The sequence below is a fragment of the Pinus tabuliformis genome, chromosome 2_1 (assembly GCF_031772625.1).
Source record: "Pinus tabuliformis cultivar Carrire ecotype Pingquan chromosome 2_1, CPIR1, whole genome shotgun sequence".
NCBI lineage: Eukaryota > Viridiplantae > Streptophyta > Pinopsida > Pinales > Pinaceae > Pinus > Pinus tabuliformis.
In genome coordinates, this window is record NC_142299.1 from 813,500,753 (window position 1) to 813,524,405 (window position 23,653).

The window sequence follows — 23,653 nt, forward strand, 5'->3', positions numbered from 1 at the left end:
CCTGGATTACCTTAACCCCCATCAAATCAGCTTAGGTGATGGCCCAACAAATGGCCTAGATTACCTTAACCCCCATCAAATCAGCTTAGGTGATGGCCCAACAGATGTTGAGGATAACTTTAGTACACATAGGAGGGGTTCGGACACGTAAATCTAGAGGAACTGAATGTCAGGTCTCCCACGTTTCTTTATGTATGTTATAACGCTTTAGCATTAATATAAAAATTAGAATACTAAGCTTCATTAACTTGCCATATAACCTATTGAACTTAGGATCTTACCAGCCATTCCGCGCATCTGTCTCTACCTGCTGGCTGGCTAGAGCTGCTCAGGAACCTCCTTAGCATCGTTGTTCTCTTTTCACTGATGTGATTGTGATTATCTCCAGGCTCTGTCAATATGTCTGAGATGCTCAGAAAATGCAGCCGAGATCTGGAGTGCCTGCCCGACTACACTGATGTCCGGGAGTGGAAACGCTTCCAGGTTGAAGAAATGGATCAGTTTCATCATCCTCTGCTATTAGATAAAACCCTAGCAGCAGTAGAAGAAGAGTACGTTCCTAGCGAGGAGGCCGTAAATGAAGTCATGAGAAGGCTGGAGGAAGAAATTGGCGTGACTTCTTATCCGTCCTCAAACCTTGGGGATGATTCAATGGCCTACGACAAGTCTAGAGGCCATGAAGGCCGAGAAACCCTAGCTTCAGACTCGGGGATTGATCTGATTTATCTGCTGGAGGCTTCAGACGATGAGCTCGGAATTCCCCTGAGCCCCGTTCTGGACTTGAAGGATGAAGTCTGCCAATCCCCCAACGAAACATCCGAGTGTTTGTTCAACAACCCGGATCTTGAATCCTTTGGTGAAAATTGGCACTTTGAGGACAGTTGCAGAGGTCGAAGGATTTTCATGTACGAATTGCCCGAGAAATTCAACACAGATGTCTTCAAACTGTGCGAGTTTGGGCTTGCAAAATGGCTCAACATATGTCTGAGATGCTCAGAAAACGCAGCCGAGATCTGGAGTGCCGCCTACGACAAGTCTAGAGGCCATGAAGGCCGAGAAACCCTAGCTTCAGACTTGGGGATTGATCTGATTTATCTGCTGGAGGCTTCAGACGATGAGCTCGGAATTCCCCTGAGCCCCGTTCTGGACTTGAAGGATGAAGTCTGCCAATCCCCCAACGAAACATCCGAGTTGTTCCCCTGAGCCCCGTTCTGGCCTTGAAGGATGAAGTCTGCCCAGCCGGAGTGGAAGCATAGCCCGTTGATCCCACAAAGACAAAGGTGGGTATAGAGGCACAGTAGGCAAGGACATAGGCAGTGGTTCATGACACCTCCCGCCATGCATGGACACCTGCAGCACCTGCTGCACAACACCCGTTAACATGCTCAAATAGCCTAACCTGCAAACCTTAGCCTAACCTGCAAACAATTGTGCCGATAATACAAATTAATGTTAACATTAACATGAGACCGTTGACGGTCAGTGATAATGAACAAGACCTAAAGCAATTTAGGCTATGCTCCAGCCTCTTCCACCTCAGGAAGAGGCCAAATAAGATGGCAAAGCTTCAACTCCAAATAAGACTTTGGTTATCTCGGCACATCCCGGCACAGCACGTTTGAGAACTTTGTAATCATCACCGAATAACAGTGGACTAAAACTGGAAACTAATGCTAAAGCAAGGCTGTTCGATGACTATAGTCCCTGCCCATTGCCAGATGGCAGGGACTAATAAGTTTACCTATTTTTTTAGAGAGGAAATCTTAGAAAATGTTTCACTAGAATAGGGATGGGATGAACAAAACCTGTTATAAGCTCATAATTTTTAATAATTAAGTATTGAAAATATTTCATTGAAATAAAGATGATTATATAATTTGTATACTTTATTATAATTAGTACAACTATACTAGTATTTATAGTTGATATACAGGTATATTATTAATATATAAGTGTATATTGTTAATGCTTTACATTACGCTAAATAAAATTTTTAATATGATAATATTAAAGTCATTTAAATGTTTTTGTAGTTAACTTTATTTAAAATTCTATATAAATTTTTCAAAATTATAGTTATGAAATATCGAGAATTTTATTACTTGTAAATTTTCTAAAACACTTTTAAATCACCATTCATATATATATAAAAAACACTTTTAAATCACCATTCATATATATATATATATATATATATATATATATATATATATATATATATATATATATAATTAACTAAAGAATAAAATATATTAAGGGAATTGCCAAAATTTAATAGACCTGCAATATTTTATTTTCTAATCTTTTTATTGGAATAATTATGGCCATTGCCTCCATTCCCATTTCAATTTTTTTTTGGGTTATTTACTGTATGTGGACATTGAAAACTACGTTGCTAAGGTTCATAATACCAATAAGGTTACCTAAGTTATGTTGTCCAAGAGGTTGTTGGAATATTTTTAGGTCCATTTTGCAGCCTAGGAATCCCTTATAACAATATTCTATTATAGTTTACCATGCATCAATAGTTTTCTCTTTGTTTGAATACAAAAAATATTAGCGATAAAAAAAAAAAAAAAAAAAAAAAGATTAGCACGCAAGTAATTTCATCAATTCAAATAATATGTATACATATCTATTCAGTGAGCAAGAAGAGGAGAAATATGGTATTACAAAAATGGAATTTGGTAGCATCTTCCTCTGTTATTCTCAAGAATATCATCGAGATTCTTGCCATAGGGTTTGCCAAAATGTCATGGCACAACATGGCCTCTATGAGAATACAAGCAAAACAATCTAGATTATTTTGTCCAACAACCATTTTGGCATCCAAGAGTTGACCATCAAGAACTTCTTTATGATTGGTTCTTGAAACTACCTGTTTTGTTGCATAGCACGATATCACTTGTCAACCTCAAAATAAGAAGAATGGCAAGGATGGTAGTATTCCATTCTCTTCTTTGCACCATCATTCTTTGCTTTGCACAAATATATATTCATATTCAAGGACATAGGACCTTAGCTCTCTGCTCCCATGTTCTAGTGGAATGATAAAATAAAAAACAATAAATGTGATCATGCAACCCACTCCACAATACATAAATGGCACTCATGACCTCCATGTTAAAGGCATAGTCACACTAAAAGTCATTGTAATATTTCTCATACCTATGTATTCCCCCACAAACCTAATTTATTTTGGTTCAATTTCACGTCAACTCGATGCTTGCATGCCATTGTTCAGCAAGAAAACTGAAATTCCTCCATCAATATAATCATAAATGCATATACTAATGAATTCAAAACACAAAGCATGATTCAAATTTGTAACATGGCTAGGATGGGTGATGGAGGATGTGAGTCAATGGAGGTGGAAGAAATGCAATTGCTATAAATTTTGTAACTAAGAAACTTTTTAGAAATCCCTAATTACATATTCCAATTATGTATAAGACAAAAGAATATTCTCAAGAGAGGAAATCTTATACATCCATTTAATAAAAAACAAATTTCCCCAACCTTGGTTCCAATATAGACAACACCTTTCCACTTAATAAGTCCACATGTTTTTTCATTAAAATATTCAAAATGCTCCATTAGAATCAAGATGATCATACAATATGTGAATTCAATTGTAAAGCACATCATCATCTTCAACGTCACAACAAGACTATTTGTCCATTGAACATTTAGTCTCCTTTTTATCTATGCATTAGTGCAATAACTATTTGTCCACTAAACATTTAGTTTCTTTTCTATTTATGGATTAGTACAATAACTATGTGTCCACCGAACATTTAGTTTCTTTCCTATCTATGCATTAGTACAATACTTATGTGTATTTCATTATTTAATTGGGTGTATTGAGTTGCAAATTTATATTGAGCTCTTGCAAAAAAATGAAATGGTTTATCTTGAGCATAATTCGGCTTCAACATCTCTGGCTTAAAGTCTTACCGATGTTGAGCTTTCTCCTAGAATAGAATTAGAAGAAAAGGGTTTGAGGGTCCTTCAATTTCTTTCTTTATAGAGCCAACAAGGAAGACACAGAGCACCTCTTTAACTCTTGCAACGTTTTAGAAAGAACATGGGATTGGGTTTTGATGCTCTTTGGGAATTTTGATAGAAAATATGCAGGCCTCATAGGTACTTTTTATTGATATTATAATGGAATATTCAATAATATTATCTTTAACAAAGCTTGGTAGTATGATGCCAGGATTTCTCCTTTGACTCATATGCGAAGAGAAGAACATCAAGCTCACTCTGTAGATTTTGTGGTTTGGCGAATCACCCTACATAGTGTCTAAGAAAAAAATTTATCCTCCCACTAGAATCAACAATATTGGGAAGCAAGCCCACATGAATAACTATTTTAGCCAGACTTGAGCTCTCCCTTGCTATCTGTCCCCCTTTGGACGATGTTTCCTTACATCATGGCATTGGATCACCTAAAATATTTATCTCCTCAGTAGGGTTTATCAAATTAAATTTTGATGTGATTTACAAGGAAATTGAGGTTGGCTGGCTTTAGAGGTATCTATTGAAACTATGATAGTAAATACTTATTTTGTTTACTAGTAGTTGTGAAGTCAAAAATCATAATGCAACGATATTCTTTTCTTTGGAATCATGCCTTTTCTTAGCTATTATCAATGGATTTATGAAGCTTCAAGTGGAAGGATACTCCCAACTAGCTATTAATACTTAGAAGACTCTTATTAATGGACCCTCTCCAAAAAATATCTATCAAATCCAGAGGCTTGGAAATTTCATCTCTCGCATTAATTATTTGTCTCCATCCTTTCATGTCCTCCTTCCTTCACACTCTTGTCAATATGGAAATAAAGTGGTTGACTATATTGCAAAACTAGGATGTAAGAACCAAAATATCAATCTTTATTCCCCTTAGAGAAATGAAGTATGGAAAGAGCGGTGTGACCATTTAAGCATCCTCATCCCCTATGATCAATACTCCTCGATGGACATGTTTAATTTCATGTTGAAGGAGGGGGGAAACTAGCAAGCCCATTTCCAACCCATAAATTAAATAGGGGGTGTTGTAGCCAAATAACCCCATGCATTCAAACAATACCAAAGGTAACGACACCCCAAAGCAATAAACCTAGAGCTTCCTCTCCCACTTCATCTTATTGGTTTAGCTAGTGGCTCTTTGTAGTTATCTAGAGTCTTTATTATGTATTCAAACCACTTATAGGATTTATCATCCCCTTTTTTTAAGATTGTTGCAAGTTGATTAAGGAAGGTGTAGGTCCTCTCAGCATGGCCTTCCATTTTCATTCTCTTTTGTTGATTTTACATTATAACTCTTGATTCTCATCTACAGAGAATGTGGATGTTTGTTTCCTTTAAAGGTATAATGACATGCTCTAAGTTTCTTTTGTGTTTTGCTGGAATTTATCTCTTCGAAGCTTACTAGTAAATTTTATTCCCTACTACCTTTCCAAATAGTGTTTTAGTTTCATTTTTGTGCCACTTGTTATCAGGTTTAGGTGGTCGGTTTTGATCCTATGGTTAGTGGTTGCAACCTATTTCATCTTATGCGAAGGGTTCACAACCTCTCTCCCTCTCAAGGAGGCTTCTCTATTTTATGGTTTTGTTTGCTATGCCTCTCTATGCTTCACTTAGGTCTGGCTCTATTCTCTACCCCTATTTCTAAATTTCATAACCCTACTCACTATGTGCTGGTTTTCCCTCATCCTCTAGTCTCTTTCCCTTCTCCTACCTCTCATGTCTACTCTTGTTGCGACCCTTCTTCTCCCCATCACCATGTCATGGAAACATGTCCACTCGTGATGGGGATTTGATGGTTGTGGCCTTACTAGCAAGTTTCAAGGCTAGTCTTAGGCTTATTCTGTAGCGTATATCATTCACTCATCCATCCCTTAAGAAGATCAATATGAAATCCATATACTTGAGGCTTGGGCAGTTTGTGACAATAATGCTCACTCTGATTCATGAATTCATGTTGTTGTTTCAGACTACATTCCAGACCATAGATACACCATGGGTTGTAGGAATCAATACTTGCACTTCATAACCTTGTATTTGTAGATGAAGACCATGTTGTGTCATTGCATTCGGGAGAAGCAAGAAGAAAAAAATGAAATCATTGCTCACCTCAACAACATCTAGTTGATCCAAAAGCATATGTGCTCTTTTTTAGTTAGCCTGGATGCTTGGCTAGCCCACATATAGACACATTTATATTGTGAGAGGTAGTCCACACCAAGTCCAAGCAAACAATATCTTCCCCCTACAACTTCTTCTAGCGAGGGTGCTAGCTCAGGTCCACCTTGATATTATATTTATGTTATTTGAATTCAGTTTTGAAGTTTTCTATGTTATATAATGGTGGCATGTTATTTATACCCAACTGTTATTATGTGAATTGTATTATGACATTGCTAGGTATTTATCATGGCCTATATATAACTCTAAAGTAGGTTTGGTATGGGTGATTTTGCTAGACATAAGAACTTTGCAATATTTTTACTATTGTTAGTCTGATTTCCCTTGTGGCAGGCCATGATAGTAAGACTTTTGCCTATATATAATTGAATTATAAATAAATGAAAGTTGAAAAATTAACACAAAAAAATTAACCTTATCTTTAAAAATATTTTAAATGGTTACATAAACACTAATAAATCTCATATGAAATAGTCATGTTTAACATATTTTTAAAGAAGGGTAAGTGAACATTATATTCACATTCAATTGACTAGTTTTCTATATTTGTATTATCCATTTTCGTAGTTGTTCTTTTTACAGGTAAATTTCAATGAAGTCTAATATGTTTTTATTATGGTTCATGGATACTTGGAGCGTATTTATTTCTCATTGACATTGGTAGTCTTTGTTATGCATATTTATCCAACCATCTACTTTAATCTTTCCTTTGCTCGTTATTCACTACATAACAAAATTTATTTTCTTCTTCTCTTTCCTCCATGGATTGTAATGGGTCCACTTATGTTTACTTTACATTTTTTGTAATTCCCCTTGTCTTAAAAATAAAAGGTGGGGACAATTCCTTTGTTTTTATGATCATCTTTCTTGGGTTAAGACCATTTCAGTGGGAAATAGTTAACGCTGTCAAGTTGTTGATGTGAGGAAACTATTTATAGATAAATGAACAAAATGCCCTGGATTAGATACTCTTTGATGACCAACCACTATACTTGACAAAGGTAATTAGAGTTGGAATTTCTTCTATATTTGTATATTTTCATCATCTCTAATTTTTATGTGCCATGTGGATTGTATTGCAAAGAAATGGAGGAATTCTTCATGGAATGGAAGAATCATGTTGTACTGCATTAACAAATGATGCTATGGTGGTTATGGAGGCAATTTTAACTAGTAGGATTGTACTCCTACAAATTTGATGATCCCCATTGCATGTTTTAATGCACCACAGATGCCATGAAGAGTTTGTTGGCCATCGGTCTAATTGTTCAAATAAATTCTATGTTACTGTTTAGGTTTGGTTTTTCCTGTGTTTTATTATGTAGATTGTGACATGCACATTTAAATATGTTATATTTTTGTGTATATGTGATGTTGTATATGAAGACATAGATGCCATTTAATGCACTATTTGGAAGTGCATGTTATTTTCCATCATTTATGGTGTGTATATTTTACATAGCTGGATTCTAAGGTGGAGTTTAATTGTCTTAAATTTGTGTTTTTCTAGTTAAAATAATTCAATACAATTCTTGGTTAAATTATTATTTTTGTTATATAATTTATATTTTTTTGTTATTAAATTATATTTTTTATTTTATAAATATATTTAACATCCTAAAAAAACTTGAATTATACTATTTACATAGTTTAAACTTCAATTTCAATATTTTAAACCAAATTAGCCATCATATATGTTAATAAAAATAAAAAGCATTTAACAATGTAAATTATAAATTTCATGTCCTTTATTACGTCAATCAAAAAATGAAATTCAACACCTATTTTATTTATAAGTTTCATGATTATCACACACTATATACATATCACCATGTGGGTTAAGCAAACCAATGGCTTCAGTTTCTCATGAGAAGCTCAAACAAAACCAAGGTTTCTATCTCCTATCACTTCATTTGCTCTCCACCACATGTATGTTGTTCATTGGGTTTGTTTGGTTTGATAGCTTTTTTATCTTATTAGCCCCCGTCGCAGGCAGGTAGGGACTATTGTAATCGAAATGGAACTCCAATAACATTAGTTTCAACGATTCATCAAGGATATAACCAATGTTTTTAGGCTCGAGTTAATTTTTGATAGTTCCATTCTTTTTCGTCATCTTATTTGGCCTATTCCAGAGGAGAGAGGATATAACCATATGTTATATTCATTTTTATTCATCTTTTTTCTTCGCATTTTGAAATTGCTAAACTAATGCTAGCATTATTTTAAAGAATTAAATATTATGCTTTAGACTTGCATTTTGACTAAAGTTTTTTTAAACAAGACTTCCATATGCAACCATGCTAGTACCGCTACATGTATGTCTGCCACAGATCCTGTGTAAAAGTAAAAGATGTCATCATACACTTCTTGCACTGTAATTGTTTTGACAGTGCCCCTCATTGGAAGAAGCTGGAAGAAAATAAAACAAGAACACCTGCATTGACAAGATAAGATTTATTTTAGATAGGTGGAATAGAAAGATAATTTACTGGAGCAGCTTAAGGGAAGAACTGGGTGAATGTTGTAGCAAGCCACACAAATGGTGTAGCAACCAGCTAAAGAAAACTTACCTAGATAATGAAATATAGATAAAGAAAGATTACCCAGATAATGAAGCTTACCTATGTGTATAGCATACCAATACTAATGTGCTGCTTTCACACTATTTTTCTTTTGGGAGGAACCATGAACTAGTCTCAGTTGAAGTTGTAGCCTACCATTAACATCAAAGAAGTAAATTCACCACTGACTTTCTGGATTTTATATTGGATATTTCTTCCAACCCTGTATTTCTTTCAATCCTCTCGAAGGAACGTACGTATCCTCTGGAAAGTATCTGAGCGCACATGAGCTCAGAGACAACTCTATTGCTAGAGAGTAAGTGCTAAGAAATTATACTATTCTTGGAGAGTAAGTGCTCACACATTATACTATGACCCTTGTTGTGGAGGAATGCAATTGCATGTCTGGTTTAAGGGAGGGTTGAAATAAGCTAGTTATATAGAGTGTTGAAATAAGCTAGTTGAATATGTAACTAAAAAAAGAGAACAAGCACCCATGGAGCACACAAGTAGTGTCAAGTAACACTACTTGCATGGAGCACACAATGCATAGGTAACAATAATATTAGGATCATTCATTGCCTAATTTTATTAATATAACATTATACCTTATGCCTGCTAATTGTTTTTTCTGTGGTGTTTGTTTGCGACGCCCACAGGTCATGCCTCTGCAACCCCTCGACCTCGAGAGTAACATTATACTTTAAGTTTGTGTTCTGAAGTCGACTAGTTGTTTGTTATATTGTGTTTTTTTGTGATGCCCATAGGTCCTACCTCTGAAACCCCTCTCTCTTATGTTTCCAGGTGGTTCCATTATAAAATTACTTTCAACGCTGGATCATCCAAAAAATGTGGCTTGTCTCACAAATCTTTACGAGAATCTAAAGCTTTTACCGCCTGTCTTGTTGAATGCATACAAATCCCTTTTATTGGATCCCAAAGTTAAAGATTACCAAAATGTCAAACATCTCCGACTAGAGGCTGCCCCCGTTGTCTATTATAGGTGTGAAAATATTTATAATAACAATTTTAAAGGCATGCATAATGTCACCACTCATAACGATTGGCCTTGTGCCTATGGTCGACCTATGAATTTTCAAGTTGCATTTCGAAACCCCTCTTAGTATACTTAGAGCTTTGGCTTATTTCTGGCTTCAACTTATTCCTATGTTGAAATATCAGATATTTTTCTATTGATGCCCCCACGAATGGCCACTTGAGGGTTTTCCTGGAAGGATCAAAAAGTTTTGATCCTTCACCTCATGCAGCATATTTGGATCCTTCACTTCATGTGACCTTTTCCCTAGCTGTTGGATTTGGATTGGAGGACGCAGACTTTCAAAAATAACCTTCGCTTGGAGGGATGCTGAGTGAGGTCCTAGCTGTGCCAAGTATGTTTTTGCTTCCCTGACCTGCTCCTATGTCTAGTGGTATGTTTAGTAGTATATTCTGGTAGTGGATTTGGATCTACAGTGTATGATTTCATGTATATTTACAAGCTCATTTAATCTACTAAAATAAGAGACAAGAATCTACTTCTACTCTTTACAGTGGAAGTCCATAAAGATCGAGAAAAACAATAATCGACAAAGGGAAGAACATCAATGGCACATAACAAAATAAATATCCAGGGAAAGTCACAACTCAAAACCCCACTATCTATATTGCATTAATCAGAAATCCAAGATGATAATCCAATTTTTTTTCTGACAATAACAATCCCAGAACTCATTAAAATCAATCTCCCAGCTCACAAGCGAGCTCAAGCCAAATCCATTCCTCTTCTCTGCTCTCCAAGCCTCCTATTTCCTTGCACCCTTTGTCAAAGAATTTGGATAAATAAAATATGCTCTGCTCAACCTGCACAAGTATTTCTTATCCTTCGCCTGATGACTCCCTTTGGCCAATACTTAGCCAAATTTTCAAGCCTCCGAGTTTCTAATTCTTTTGCACCCTTGGTCAAAGAATTTGGATGAATACAATATGCTCTATTCAACCTTGAGCTTAACCTACACAAGTATTTACTATCCTCTGCCTGATGACTTCCTTTGGCCAATACTTAGCCAAATTTCCAAGCCTCCAAGATTCTAATTATTTGCACCATTCCTTAGAGAATTAACCCATATTTAAAGCAAAATTCCTCATCCATAATTGCATAATTGCACAATCCAAAATTATGTTCAGTTCCTGATTGCATGCACCATCTGTACAACTCAGAAAATTATACAACAAAAAGTACACTATCCTTGCACTCTAGTCTCAACTGGGTCTTTCTCAAAATTGACATGCATGAGTTTCTAATGAGTAAATATTCAGTTAACTAGACTAGCACTAGTTGAGTGCATTAATGCATCAACTCACTCTTAACTCACTATTAGTTCCTCAAATAATTTGGAACTAATTTATCTAGTCTTAACTCAATAAATTGAGTTAACTAATTACGACTCATACTTAACTCATCCTCGACCCCTATAATATAGGGAGAACATATACATGACTTCAGAAAGAATTCCAACTTGAAATTCCTAAGTTAACTAAGTCAACTCACTCTAGTTAACTATTACAAGTTCCTATGAGAATAGAATTCGATTTTAATTCTAAGTTTAATTCAAGGACAAGTTAAATTGGTATTTTTGGGTTCTATTTTATCATTTCTTGTTGCTATTTTCAACATTCCCACTCAAAACGAAAGGAATTCAACTCGATCCCGATCTTGAACCTTTGGAATGTTATGCATGCAACACTTCTCTCTAGTGTTGCTTCTCTAGCAACTCCAGAAAAAAAAAAACATCCAAACTGAATCAGAATGATGCCTCTGTCATCAAAGTCTCTAACTATTATTGCCTATGTCGACTGAAAACACTGTGCTTCTATTGACTCTACCTTTTTGCACTGTTGTCAACCCTCTCTACGCCTTTTAGTATCTGACTCCTCTAGCCTTTGCCACTCTGATCTCTGACTGCATCAATCCCACTGATTCCTCCTGCTACTATGTAATTTGGGCTCCCATAGGAAGGTACGATCCATGAGATAAAACCACTCAATGGACCCTGCCCAATTTCAGCCCTCTTAGGACTAGCACTTCACATTGCCCCACCTCACACCTGGAGGTATGGTTTCATGTGCTCACTTTGCCCACTTGGATCGAAATTCCCCCCTACTGGAAGTCTCTACATGAGTGGACACCTCCAATCGGTCTCCTCTCAGCTTCTCCAATTGTGGTTGCTCCAAAATTGTATGAGACTGCTTCTTCTCTGTGTGAGTGGATCTCTCCACTTGGTCTCCTCTCGGCTTCTCCAATTGTGGTTGCTGCACAACTTCTTGAAGATTATAAAGAGGCTTCTTCTGGGGCTGCACGTTGAGAGGTAATTTACTCTCCCTCTCAACGACCAAGTCTCTAACCTTTGCTTTGCTCCTCAAGGCTTTACATGCATCTTTAACCTCAAGAGCATACAAGTTCTTGGCTAGCACACCAATCTCTTTTATCTGTCCCTTCAACATGAAATTTTCTAGAAAAAGAGTTGATTTTAAATCATCGATATCTCCCTCATCCGAGCTCCGATTCGACCGATATTTTTTTTGAATTTGGGTATTTTTTTTCGCAAAGAATCCAAATTTTCTATTTGTTTCTGAGAATTTTGCACATAATTTTTCATATCTTCTATGTAGCTCTGCGGCCCAAAACTCAATACTTCGAAATCTCCTCTAGTATATTGTCTCCAACTCCGATACCATGTAGAAAATCCTATAGATTCACAAGATCATGTAATTTTCTAAAGAAAGAGACAAAAATCTACTTCTACTCTTTACAGTGGAAACCCATAAATATCGAACAAACAATAATCAATAGAGGAAGAGAATCAAAGACACATAACACAATAAGTATTTGGGGAAAGCTACAATTCAAAAATCCTCTATATATATGGCATTAATTAGAAATCCAAGATGATAATACAATGCTTTTTATAATGACTTTGGTAAACTAAAGACTTCAACTTGGTTTATAATGATGTGGAGATTAGTATACCTTCTTAATCCCAATGACAACCATCATGTTTTTAAGTATTTTGATAGGAGATTATCACCACATTCTAATCATTCTCACCAGAGTATCTAGTAACTCATATCTTATTTCGGTGCTCCTGCTTTTAGTATTTTCTTCAACAATTTGGATGTTAAACCCATCGAGACTTCATTGTATTTTTCCATATTTTTCACACAACTACATAAATAACAATTTAATATGTAATTACCAATTATGCTAGATTAAAAAAAAAAAATTAATATGTAATTAAATTATTTGAATTTATTGAAAGCTTATTAACACTATGAAAATATTAATACTATTTTTCTTTCTTCACCTACTTAAACATGTATTCAAATATTCAATACGGCTTTAAATACTTTAAATATTCCATATTTCTTATAATTTGTATAGTTCGTAAAGTTTGTAAATGGATATGATGAATTGTTTGAATATGTTTAGAGTTTATAGCTATTTTAAAAAGGTAAATGCAACTTGCGTTTTTTTTTTTTTTTAAATATATTCAAACATTTATTTAAATATTCAATATGGTGTTGAATTGTTCTAAATTCAATATGGTGTTGAATTGTTCTAAATATAATTTTTGCGTTTTTTTTTTTTTAAATATATTCAAACATTTATTTAAATATTTTTTTTTAAATATATTCAAACATTTATTTAAATATTCAATATGGTGTTGAATTGTTCTAAATATAATTTTTGCGTTTTTTTTTTTAAATATATTCAAACATTTATTTAAATATTCAATATGGTGTTGAATTGTTCTAAATATAATTTTGGATCTAATTGTAATCAATTATTAGAGGTATCAATTTAAGTAGGTTGACTATTGGGCCGAGTTGTTCAAACTTAATAAAAAATCTACTTTATCAAATCCAGGTTACAAGTGTTAATTTAAGGAGGTTGGCTATTGGACAGAGTTGCTCAAATTTAATAAAAAATCTTCTTTCACATCCAGGTTTGGAGCTACTCCACTTTGGAAACACTTAAGCCTTTGTTTTTCTTAATCCACATGGTCACCATGTATATAGTGTGTGATGATCATGATGCATGGTCTTTCTATTTTTTTAATAAGATTAGTTGAAATTGATGAGATTTAGAGTTGAAATTGATTAATAGAATTAAGAATATAATTTAAATATAGAAAATAATGAAAATAGTGTAATTCAAATGTTTAAAAGATTTTTTTAGGAGGTTGAATTTATTTATGTAAATAAAAATATAATTTAAATAATAAAAAGCTATATAATTTAAGTAATATGAGTATTTTAAAGAAAATTTAGTGTGTTGAATCTAATAATACAATAAAAAATAAAATTTAAATGACGAAAAACATTATAATGAGTTGAATTTTTTTTGTTAAGTTCGGTAGATTTTTTTTTTTCATTATAAAACAAACAAGTTAGAACTAGATAGAACTAGGTTAGGTGGTCTCAAATTGCCCAACATGATACCGAGTATGTTGACCACTTAACCGCACGATAAGCCATCTAGTAACAAAAAGTATTGAGTATATCTATCCAAGTTAGATAAGTTTGATTGTCATGTCCACATCCATATTCAATTTGCCTATATATATGTATAACTGTAAACTAGAAATTAAAAGTTATTCACATGAAAACTAGTCAAAAATAACTCAAAGTCAGCATTCTATCCATCCTTCTCGACAAAGACCGATGCGATTGGGGCTGGGTCTTTAGCACTGGAGCCAGGAAACTCTATTTGTGTGCAGGGAAAGTGTCTCTCCATGCGACTAAGGTGACCGTCCTGTTTCTACAATTGAAATTGCAGCTTTTGAAACTCTTGCTTATAATCTGGGAAATCCTAGATAACAGTCATCCAAATTTTCTCTATAGCCTTGCCAAGGAGGCATTTCATCAGCTAATAAAGATGCAGGGTCTATTTAAATTGAGTCCCTCTTCCTCTCTTGTTGCCCAGATCCGAAATCAAGAGTTTCTGGTCCTCCAACTTAGCTTCATCCACGCTTACTTGTCGATGTATGTCTTCCTTCCATTCAGCTATCAACCGCCTAATCTCCTCCTTGGTACCTTCCTTGTATGTAGTGGTCGCTTCAATTATCAGGTTGGCCACTAGTTTTCTACCTTGGCGTTTACCCTAGGTGTTTGGTTCAGTCTTGGCCTCGGTCACCCGTGGCCTCTTTTCTCGACCCTTACCTTTCACCATTCTCCCTAGTGTCGCCCTGTCACAGTACTTGCCGGCCAAATCCTTAGGATGGCCCGAAGCTAGCCTTTGTGCTCTTCGCGTCTGAGAATGATTATTGTTTTGCGGACCTGCTAAGGGGACAAGAAACCAGGATTGCCATAACATTATGATTTGAATTTCCAACACCCGAAGGCTCTGCCTTTTCACAAAATTCGCCACCCTTGGTTCATTTGTATGACCCTCGAAATGCAGGATCCCCCACCCAGCATGACCATGACCTACACCCTGGTAGCTTTGCCCCAACAGACACCCCGACATGCCCATTACTTTGCAAACGCTTTGGCCTCGGCCTTGGGAGCAAGGTGCCAGCCACTGACCAACTATAGATCCTGTAGCCTAGTAGCCAAGTCGACGGGTTCCAAGTTCCGCACCTCCCACCTCTGTATGACCATACCCCCATCCCCTTGACTCATCACCGTTTTAGCCTTGCCCTGACTAGCACTATAGTGCAATAATGAGTTGAATTTATTAATACAATACAAAATATAATTTAAATGCAACCTCACCAATTGTATTGAGTGATTCAGTAAAAAATTAAAAAACGTAAAACAGTTAGACTTCACCTAAATTAAATATACACACCATAAATAATTATAAACAAGATACACCTCAATAATACATTAATGCCACATAAATCCAAAAGTATATGACACAAACCATACCACATTTAAAACAATGTTATAAAATGCATATTATTTACCATACATAATATGTAAAAAACAATATAAATTACTCTAAACTTAACTTTAAAATATTAAGTAAAATAAAATAAAATTATTTATCAAAACATTTAAAAAATATTAAATATTTTCAAAATTACAATAAACTATAATTTTTAATAATATTTAAATATTGCCCATGAGACTTTGAATTCACAGTGAATGGGTGCACTATTAAAGCACTCTTTGCCATAATTCACTGGTTCAAATCCCATAAATACTTACCTACCAAAAAATATTTAAATATTAATTTTTAATAATATTTAAGTAACGCTAACACAATATGAATTTCAAATACCTATTCAGTATAATCCTTCATTCCTCCAACTTCATCTCTCTAAGATAAATCATATCAAATCAAATCTGATCTAATCTACCGATCAACGTACTATTCATTCCATGTTTTTTCCGTGCCGGAAATGACGCAAGAGTATTATCACGTCAAATACGTGGAAATTTTGTGAATATGCATAATGCGAGTCACCCAGTGGCTCCGTTATATGACACGTTGCAAAGTCTCTCATGTCTCACAGAAAACAGAGCACGTGGTTCACATGGTCAGGCTATAGGGACGCCAGAGCCGGAGGTGCCGCTGAAGTTGCCATCCATTTCCATTCATCAAAGCAATAATACTTCCACGTGCGTGTTTATCAGGATTTATCATGCCCCTGAATTCTTATTGTCTATAGTTATTCGGCACTTTGATAGATCTCCCGAAGGAGTATAGCTTCAGGAAAAGGGTAGATTGCAGTGGATCTTTGGAGATTTATCGGAATAATATTTGAGTTTGCAAGCTATGTCGCCATGTGCATCTTTGGCTTTCGAGTATCTACACGTTCAGAACGCCTCTGAAGCAAACAGAAGAGTAATGAAGGACAGTGATAGTTTGGAAATCTGTCCCGAAAAATACCAAGCCAGCACGAGATGTATGCTTTCTTTTGCAAACACCGTCAATCTTTCTTGCCGCTATGCTTTCAGATCGATCAGTGAAACATGACTTATCTCAATAAATTTATCTTCCATTTGTACATTTTCTTGACGTGTTTTCATAGTCTACCAATAAGAGTTGGAATTTCAAACCAGATTCTCACCATCAAAGTTGGAATTTCAAACCAAATTCTGGACGGTTTTCGTATCAGGCTGACCCATCTTCGCAGTTTCAATGACGTTGACAGTTTTGGAAAATTTTAACTGTATTTGACGAAAAAATCACTGGGATGGGTGAAATTACATCCCTACTGTCGATGACGGGAACGAGTTTTCTGTATTGCCGTCCGTGACTACAGGGTGACAGGTGAAGCTGAAGGGCATGGGTGGCAGAGGAAAGCGCAACTTGCACTGTCAAGGTAGCTTCGTTGCAAGTGTCATGAAATTGCAAAGCAATTTCTTAATCGGGCAGTGTTCAACGTGCACCAGTGTATAACATGTAAATTTTAAAATAGCACAAATCCTATTGGACACCACTTGACACATTGTATTTTCTATTATATAATAAGTTTAAGCTTTCCGATGTTACAAAGTTTATCCAAACTTATTTCAAGTCCGTTGACTATGGATTCAGTCATTACTTAGCCATTACTTATTATTGATTCACTTTACGCTACATCACCAAAAATAATATAATATTTCACAATTTTATCGATTTAAAAAAATATATATTAAAACCAGAGTTTCTTGGAACGAGCACACATCGATGTGACTCTAAGGCAATGTAACATGTATGTAAGAACATTTAGTGTTTAATTTTAAATTCAATAACATAGAATTCATTAAAAAAACTATTTTTACGTGAATGTTTATTAATTGCCTTTCTTACTAGTTTATAATTTACACATTACATTAAGGTGATTACCCTTGGGTTTCATTATCATATTTAAATGGAGGTTAGTCATGGATTGTTGAAACCAACTTAGATCAATTTTAATTTGGATCGATCAAGAGCAAAGAGAGATCCAATTTCTTGAGGTGCAAACCTCTTTTATGAGTGCAAAATTTAAGGAAAGGTTTGTACCTCAAGCGTGCTTGATAGATAGGGTTAAGATGGATCTAGGTCGGTTATATAATACTATATAATATCTGTATTCGTATCTATGTGTATCTTTCTTATTCTCTCTCTCTATCTCACCCCCCACACATACAAACTCGCTCTCCATATCTATCTCCCTCTCTCTTCTTCTCTTCCTCTCTCTCTTCCCTCCCACTCTCCTCGCTCCCTCACTCTCTCTCCATCACTCCCTTGTCACTCCCTCTCTCTCTGTACCTTTCTCCCTCTATGTCTTTCTTCTTCCTTCCCCCTCTCTCTCCCTCCAACTCCATTTCTCTCTCCTTCTCTCTCTTCAGTCCTATCTCTCCCTTTCTCTCCCACCTCCCTCTGTCTCCCCCCCACATCATTCTCTCTCTCTCTCTCTCTCTCTCTCTCTCTCTCTCTCTATGCCTCACTGAGAAAGCAATACCATATCACGTGCATTCATATTGGAGCATAAAAAATGAGAAAAAAGTGAAATAATATATTGAGCATATAATAGGGGGGTAAGGGATTTTATATGTTGTATAGCAATATGTGTATTATAGAGTATTTTTTATACAATGCATTGGACACGCGGAGGCAAAAAGCAACTAGGTTGGAGAAGTGGAGGGCAGCTAGGCTGGAGAAATATAGGCTCACTAGTATTAGGTCCATAGTAACCTATTATTCAAATCTATGGCCCTAGTTTTGACATGCAATTCATGTTAAAAACTAAATACTTAAAGTAAAAGTGATTTTCATCCTTTTACTTAAATTTTTAACATTACCATCAAATGGCTCAGGATGTTTGAGAGTCATTTCGACGATTTCGACCTCATTAGATTTCATATGGAGAAAGTAGAATTTTAGATCTCACTCAAAATCCAACAGACTTATTTCAACCTCATTAGATTTCATATGGAGAAAGTAGAATTTTAGATCTCACTCAAAATCCAGCAGACTTATTTCGACCTCAATAGATTTCATATGGAGAAATTAGAATTTTAGATCTCACTCAAAATCTAGCAGACTTATTAGTATTTCAGGATTTCAGGATTGGGGGGATTGTAATGTTTCCATTGGCTTTTGTCATGTACTAGGGTATGGAACTTGTATTTAATCAAGAGAACCAAGCCCTCTATGTACCTTGATGTTAGTGAAATTAGTTGTCAAACTCCTATATCATGACCCTACTAAAAATGTACCCATTGCTCAAACAAAATTTTGACATGACATGATACATTTTTCTATCTTATGTTAATGCTTAGAGAGTGACATTAATGACAAAGATCCCAAGATAGGCAATTATTTTGATGATATGTAGATACCTATTGTAGCATGATTTTTTGGATGTTAAAGGTCATCCAGAGCCTACTTGTTGATCTATTTTTGGTTCAGAGATGGATTGCACTTAATGTTATTTTGGTTATGTGCACCCTTACATGCTATATAAATGAGAACTTGTAATTTGTGGACCTACGGTTGCTGAGCACTACTATATGAATGATGTTATATGGTTTAATCCATGATTTTATGCTTTTTATCACAAATTCATTATTCTACATGCTTTTGTTGACATATATGCATCAAAATATATAAAAATATATATTATATAAAATTCACTCCCAAAATTGCTCCCAACCTAGGAGCTTTTGACACTGTCACTCCTCACTCCTACTTCCACTCCCACTTCCACTCCCACTTCCACTCCCACTTCCCAATTCTACTCTCGCTTCCTGCTTTTTCTACTGCTCCCAAGCAACCTTGCTCCAGCACATACATGCATCACATTACTAATACCTCTATGATCTATGTCTAATGTGTGTGTTAAATTTTCTACCTGTTACTCAGCTGATGATCCTCCCAATCATGAGGCAGTAAAGAAGACAACAAATATGGCACCTTCACCCTTTCCTTACATTCATGATGAACAGGTTGAATGAAAGTGAAGGAGTCAGTGATACTGACTATTGCTTAGTAGAGGGAACATGCATTCCATAAGAGATAGTGAAATAAACTATTGTTTGGAAGAGGGTACATGCATGCTAAGGGAACACATGTTACACCTTTAGTTAATTCCAGCTTAGATGTTGTTTTAAATTTAGCAATTTCAGTTTTGGATAGAGTTTTTCTATTATTAGATCTTTTCTTTTGTTATTTTTAGCATGAATGATCTATTGTTACTAAGAGGGTGTAGATCCTTAGTCAATTAGAATACTTATGCATGAGTAATTCTCGTCTTAGTTAGAGGACACAAATCTCAAGGAAGGGATGCATGCTTGTATGATTCAATTCATCTTTTGATGGAGACACACGTACTTGATACTCTTACCATGCAAATATGGTGCACTAGGTGATTAGATTAGGGATATGATTTGACAAAGTCCAACCAGATAGGATTTTTCATGTGTCCATATTTATTATACTTTCTCTCCTCCTCCTATTTTTTATGCGAGATGAAAGGTGCACCATTGTGTTGGTTATCAAGGTTTTCTTTTGAAATGTTGTAGTGTATATTTTTTAGTGTTCAATTGGATATATATGAAATTGAGAGTTGAAGTCTATGTATTTTCCATTCAAATTTTCCATAGTATGTATTTGTAAATCAACCAATTATATCTACCTCTTTTTTATTGAAACTTTCAAGTCTTCAACTACCTAGTATTTAGGTTATTCTTTCTAGGTGTAGAATCTACTTACCATTGTTAATGAAAATAAAGGTATGTAAATATAAAGGGGTATAAAAAATGTTAATAAAAAAATGGATAACTAAAATATATAATGAAATTAGGGGATTTTTTAATTGGGATGATGTATTGGGTTCGTATTGGTAGGGGGTTAAATAAAGTGGTTTTTAGAGGTATTTTACAATATGTAGTCAAATTAAGGGTATTGTTTAGTATGCCACGAATGCATGTGATATATTAAAGGTTCGTTGAGTGAAGCCCCCGTGGTGTGTCTCCGTCTCTCTTTCTTGTCCTTCTCTCCCTATCTCTCTCCCCACCTCTTCTCTTTCTTCCCTCCTCTCCTCTCTCCCTCTCTCTCACCATCTCTCCCTTGCCATTCCCTCTCTCTCTGCACCCTTATCTCCCTATGTCTTTGTTCTTTCCTCCATCTCTCTTCCCCTCCAACTTCATTTCTCTCTCTGCTCCTCTCTCTTCTTCTCTCTCCCCCCTCCAACTCCAACTCTCTCTTATCCCCTCTCTTCTTCTCTCTACCCTCCTCTCTATCTTCCTTCCTCTCTCTGTCTTCCCCCATCACTCTCTCTCTCCCACCTCCCTCTCTCTATTTCCCCCCATCAATATCTCTCTCTCTCTCTCTCGCTCTTTGCCCTCAAGCTTTGTCACTATCTCCATCCCTATGTCTCACTCCCCCTCTCTTCCTTTCACTTTGCTTGTTGTCATCCCTTGGATCCTTAGTTAAGATGCATCTATGTTGCTTCTAACTAATACTATTTGTATTATATAAATTTAAAATATTTAAATATAAAAGTATTTTCATTTTTAATTTTATTAATACCTTAATTTAATTTCTATGGCAATATTTTAATTTCTCAAAACTAATTATAACCCTTTCCCTATTAGCTTCAATTAAAAAATGTTATAAAATTAAATTAAAATAAAATATTTTTATTGTGAAATAAGTTAAGGTTTTTGGGCATGTGGTATTGATAAGCCATGGTATTGGCCCATGCTATTGTAACGAAGCCTATTTACAAGTTAATAATATCCATGGTAAAGTGGGGGTGGATATCGATGGTTAAAAATCTTGTCATATTCTTATAAAATATTTTAATTGTGAAATAGGTTATGATTTTTTGGCATGTGGTATTGATAAGAAATGGTATTAGCCCATGCTATTGTAACAAAGCCTATCCATAAGTTCGTAATATCAATGACAAAGTGGGGGTGAATATCCATGATTAAGAATCATTTTTTATTGTTATAAAATATTTTGATTGTAAAATAAGTTATGTTTTTTGGGCATGTGGTATTGATAAGCCATGGTATTGGCCCATAGTATTGTAACAAAGCCTATTTACAAGTTAATAATATCCATGGTAAAGTGGGGATGGATATCCATGGTTAAGAATATTTTCATATTGTTATAAAATATTTTGATTGTGAAATAAGTTATGTGTTTTGGCATGTGGTATTGATAAGTCATGGTATTGTAACAAAGCCAAATTTTTACAAGTTAATAATATCCACTGTAAAGTAGGGTGAATATCTATGGTTAAGAATATTGTCATATTGTTATAAAATATTCTGGTTGTGAAATAAGTTATGGTTTTTGGGCTTGCGTATTGATAATTTAATCAAAATATAACAAATCAAATTTTATTATTTTTATTAATTTAACTTTTTATTATTTTTTAATTAAGCCAACATTTAGAATGGTTTACATACTTACATTAGACTTACACATTTACACTATGTTGGGTTGTAGAGCACCTCTTGAAACAATTATAAAACATACAAGAGATTCAAGTGGGTGTTCATTCTTCCTTGGTATGTGATTTACACTAAAATTGAAATAGGTGAATACATTATATTATAAAAAAAAAAGGTCCTAAAATTATGCGTTAGGAGAAATTGAATAAAAAATTATAATTTATATGGGTCAACGTTAAATTAATATATGTCAATGAAGAATGAACTAGAGACATCATTAAGAGTTTGATGGCCATTTGTCTAATTATTTAACTAAATTCTATGCTAGGTTTTATTAATATGGAGGAGATGCTTGAATTTCCTTTGTCTTGTTAAACATTTTGACTTAGTCAAATTACATAAAATAAAATTTAAAAAATTTCTAGCCTAATATAAGAGGGATGTTGTAATTTTTAACATTTTGATTCAATCTATGAAGAAATGATAAAATGGCATGACTTAGATACTCTTGGATGACCAACCACTACACTACAAAAATGTAATTAGAGTTGCACTCTCCTCTATATTCTTATGTTTCCAACATCTCTCTCTAGTTTTAATGTGTCATGGAATTATTATGGTAAAGAAATGGAAAATTTCTTCATGGAGTGGCAAAAATATATTGGAATACATCCAAAAATGATGTACTAGTAGGAATCTACTGCAAATTTGATGATCCCATTGTATTTTTGAATGAACTAGAGATGTCATGAAGAGTAGCTTGGCCATTTGTTTAATTATTCAGATAAATGTTATGATAGGGTTTACATTTGGTTTTTTGTTATATGTTTTTTTTTACATGCATTTTCATGGATTTTGTTACATCATGTGTGCCAATGTAATTACCATGCTTGCTACATTTTCTTAAAGGTGTATTAAGTGGTTTTAAATTTGTGTATTGGGATAGGTTTCTAGGTGAGACAACACTTGGTATGTTATGCATCAAATTTAAATGGAATATATTCTATGTAGTTTATTGAAAATAGGGGTTAAATTATTAGTGTTAAGGGTCTGCATTTAAATTTCTTCCTATGCAATGATGAGCGGGTGGTGAAAGTCATAAGATTGTAATACAATATGTTGTTTGCATGCTATGAATTCATAAGACCCCTAATCATCATGTTAATAATGTTGCATAATGTATCTTCTTCCTTTACCTCATAGACAATTGAAATTAATTTCCTTATCCCCTTCAAACAAGGACATGATACAAGAACTTTTATAATGTACATTTTGGGTAAACTTTGGTTTTCAATATCTAAGTATGATTATCCAATTCTAGTATTTCCTACGAGTGAAATTAGGTTCACTTGGAAACATGTAGAGAATTAAGATATTTTCAATTCTATAGGAAGTATGTGGTTGACCATTGAGTTGTACATGTTTGAGCTATCATGATCCTATATTCTAGACTAGATTATAACCTAAACACGACTACAATTGAAAATAAG

At 34.7% G+C, this 23,653-nt stretch overlaps 1 protein-coding gene across 1 annotated transcript; it reads left to right on the plus strand.

Annotated features, from left to right (window-relative positions):
• The first annotated feature begins 399 nt into the window (after window positions 1-399).
• Window positions 400-1,203, plus strand: LOC149203093 (uncharacterized). Its single transcript, XM_089401762.1, has one exon. It carries the CDS (start codon window positions 400-402, stop codon window positions 1,201-1,203), a length of 804 nt encoding a protein of 267 aa, XP_089257888.1.
• The last annotated feature ends 22,450 nt before the right edge of the window (window positions 1,204-23,653 follow it).

What these genes read in the sequence shown, in the direction of transcription:
- LOC149203093 (XM_089401762.1), top strand. Translation starts at nt 400, where the DNA reads ATGTCTGAGATGCTCAGAAAATGCAGCCGAGATCTGGAGTGCCTGCCC.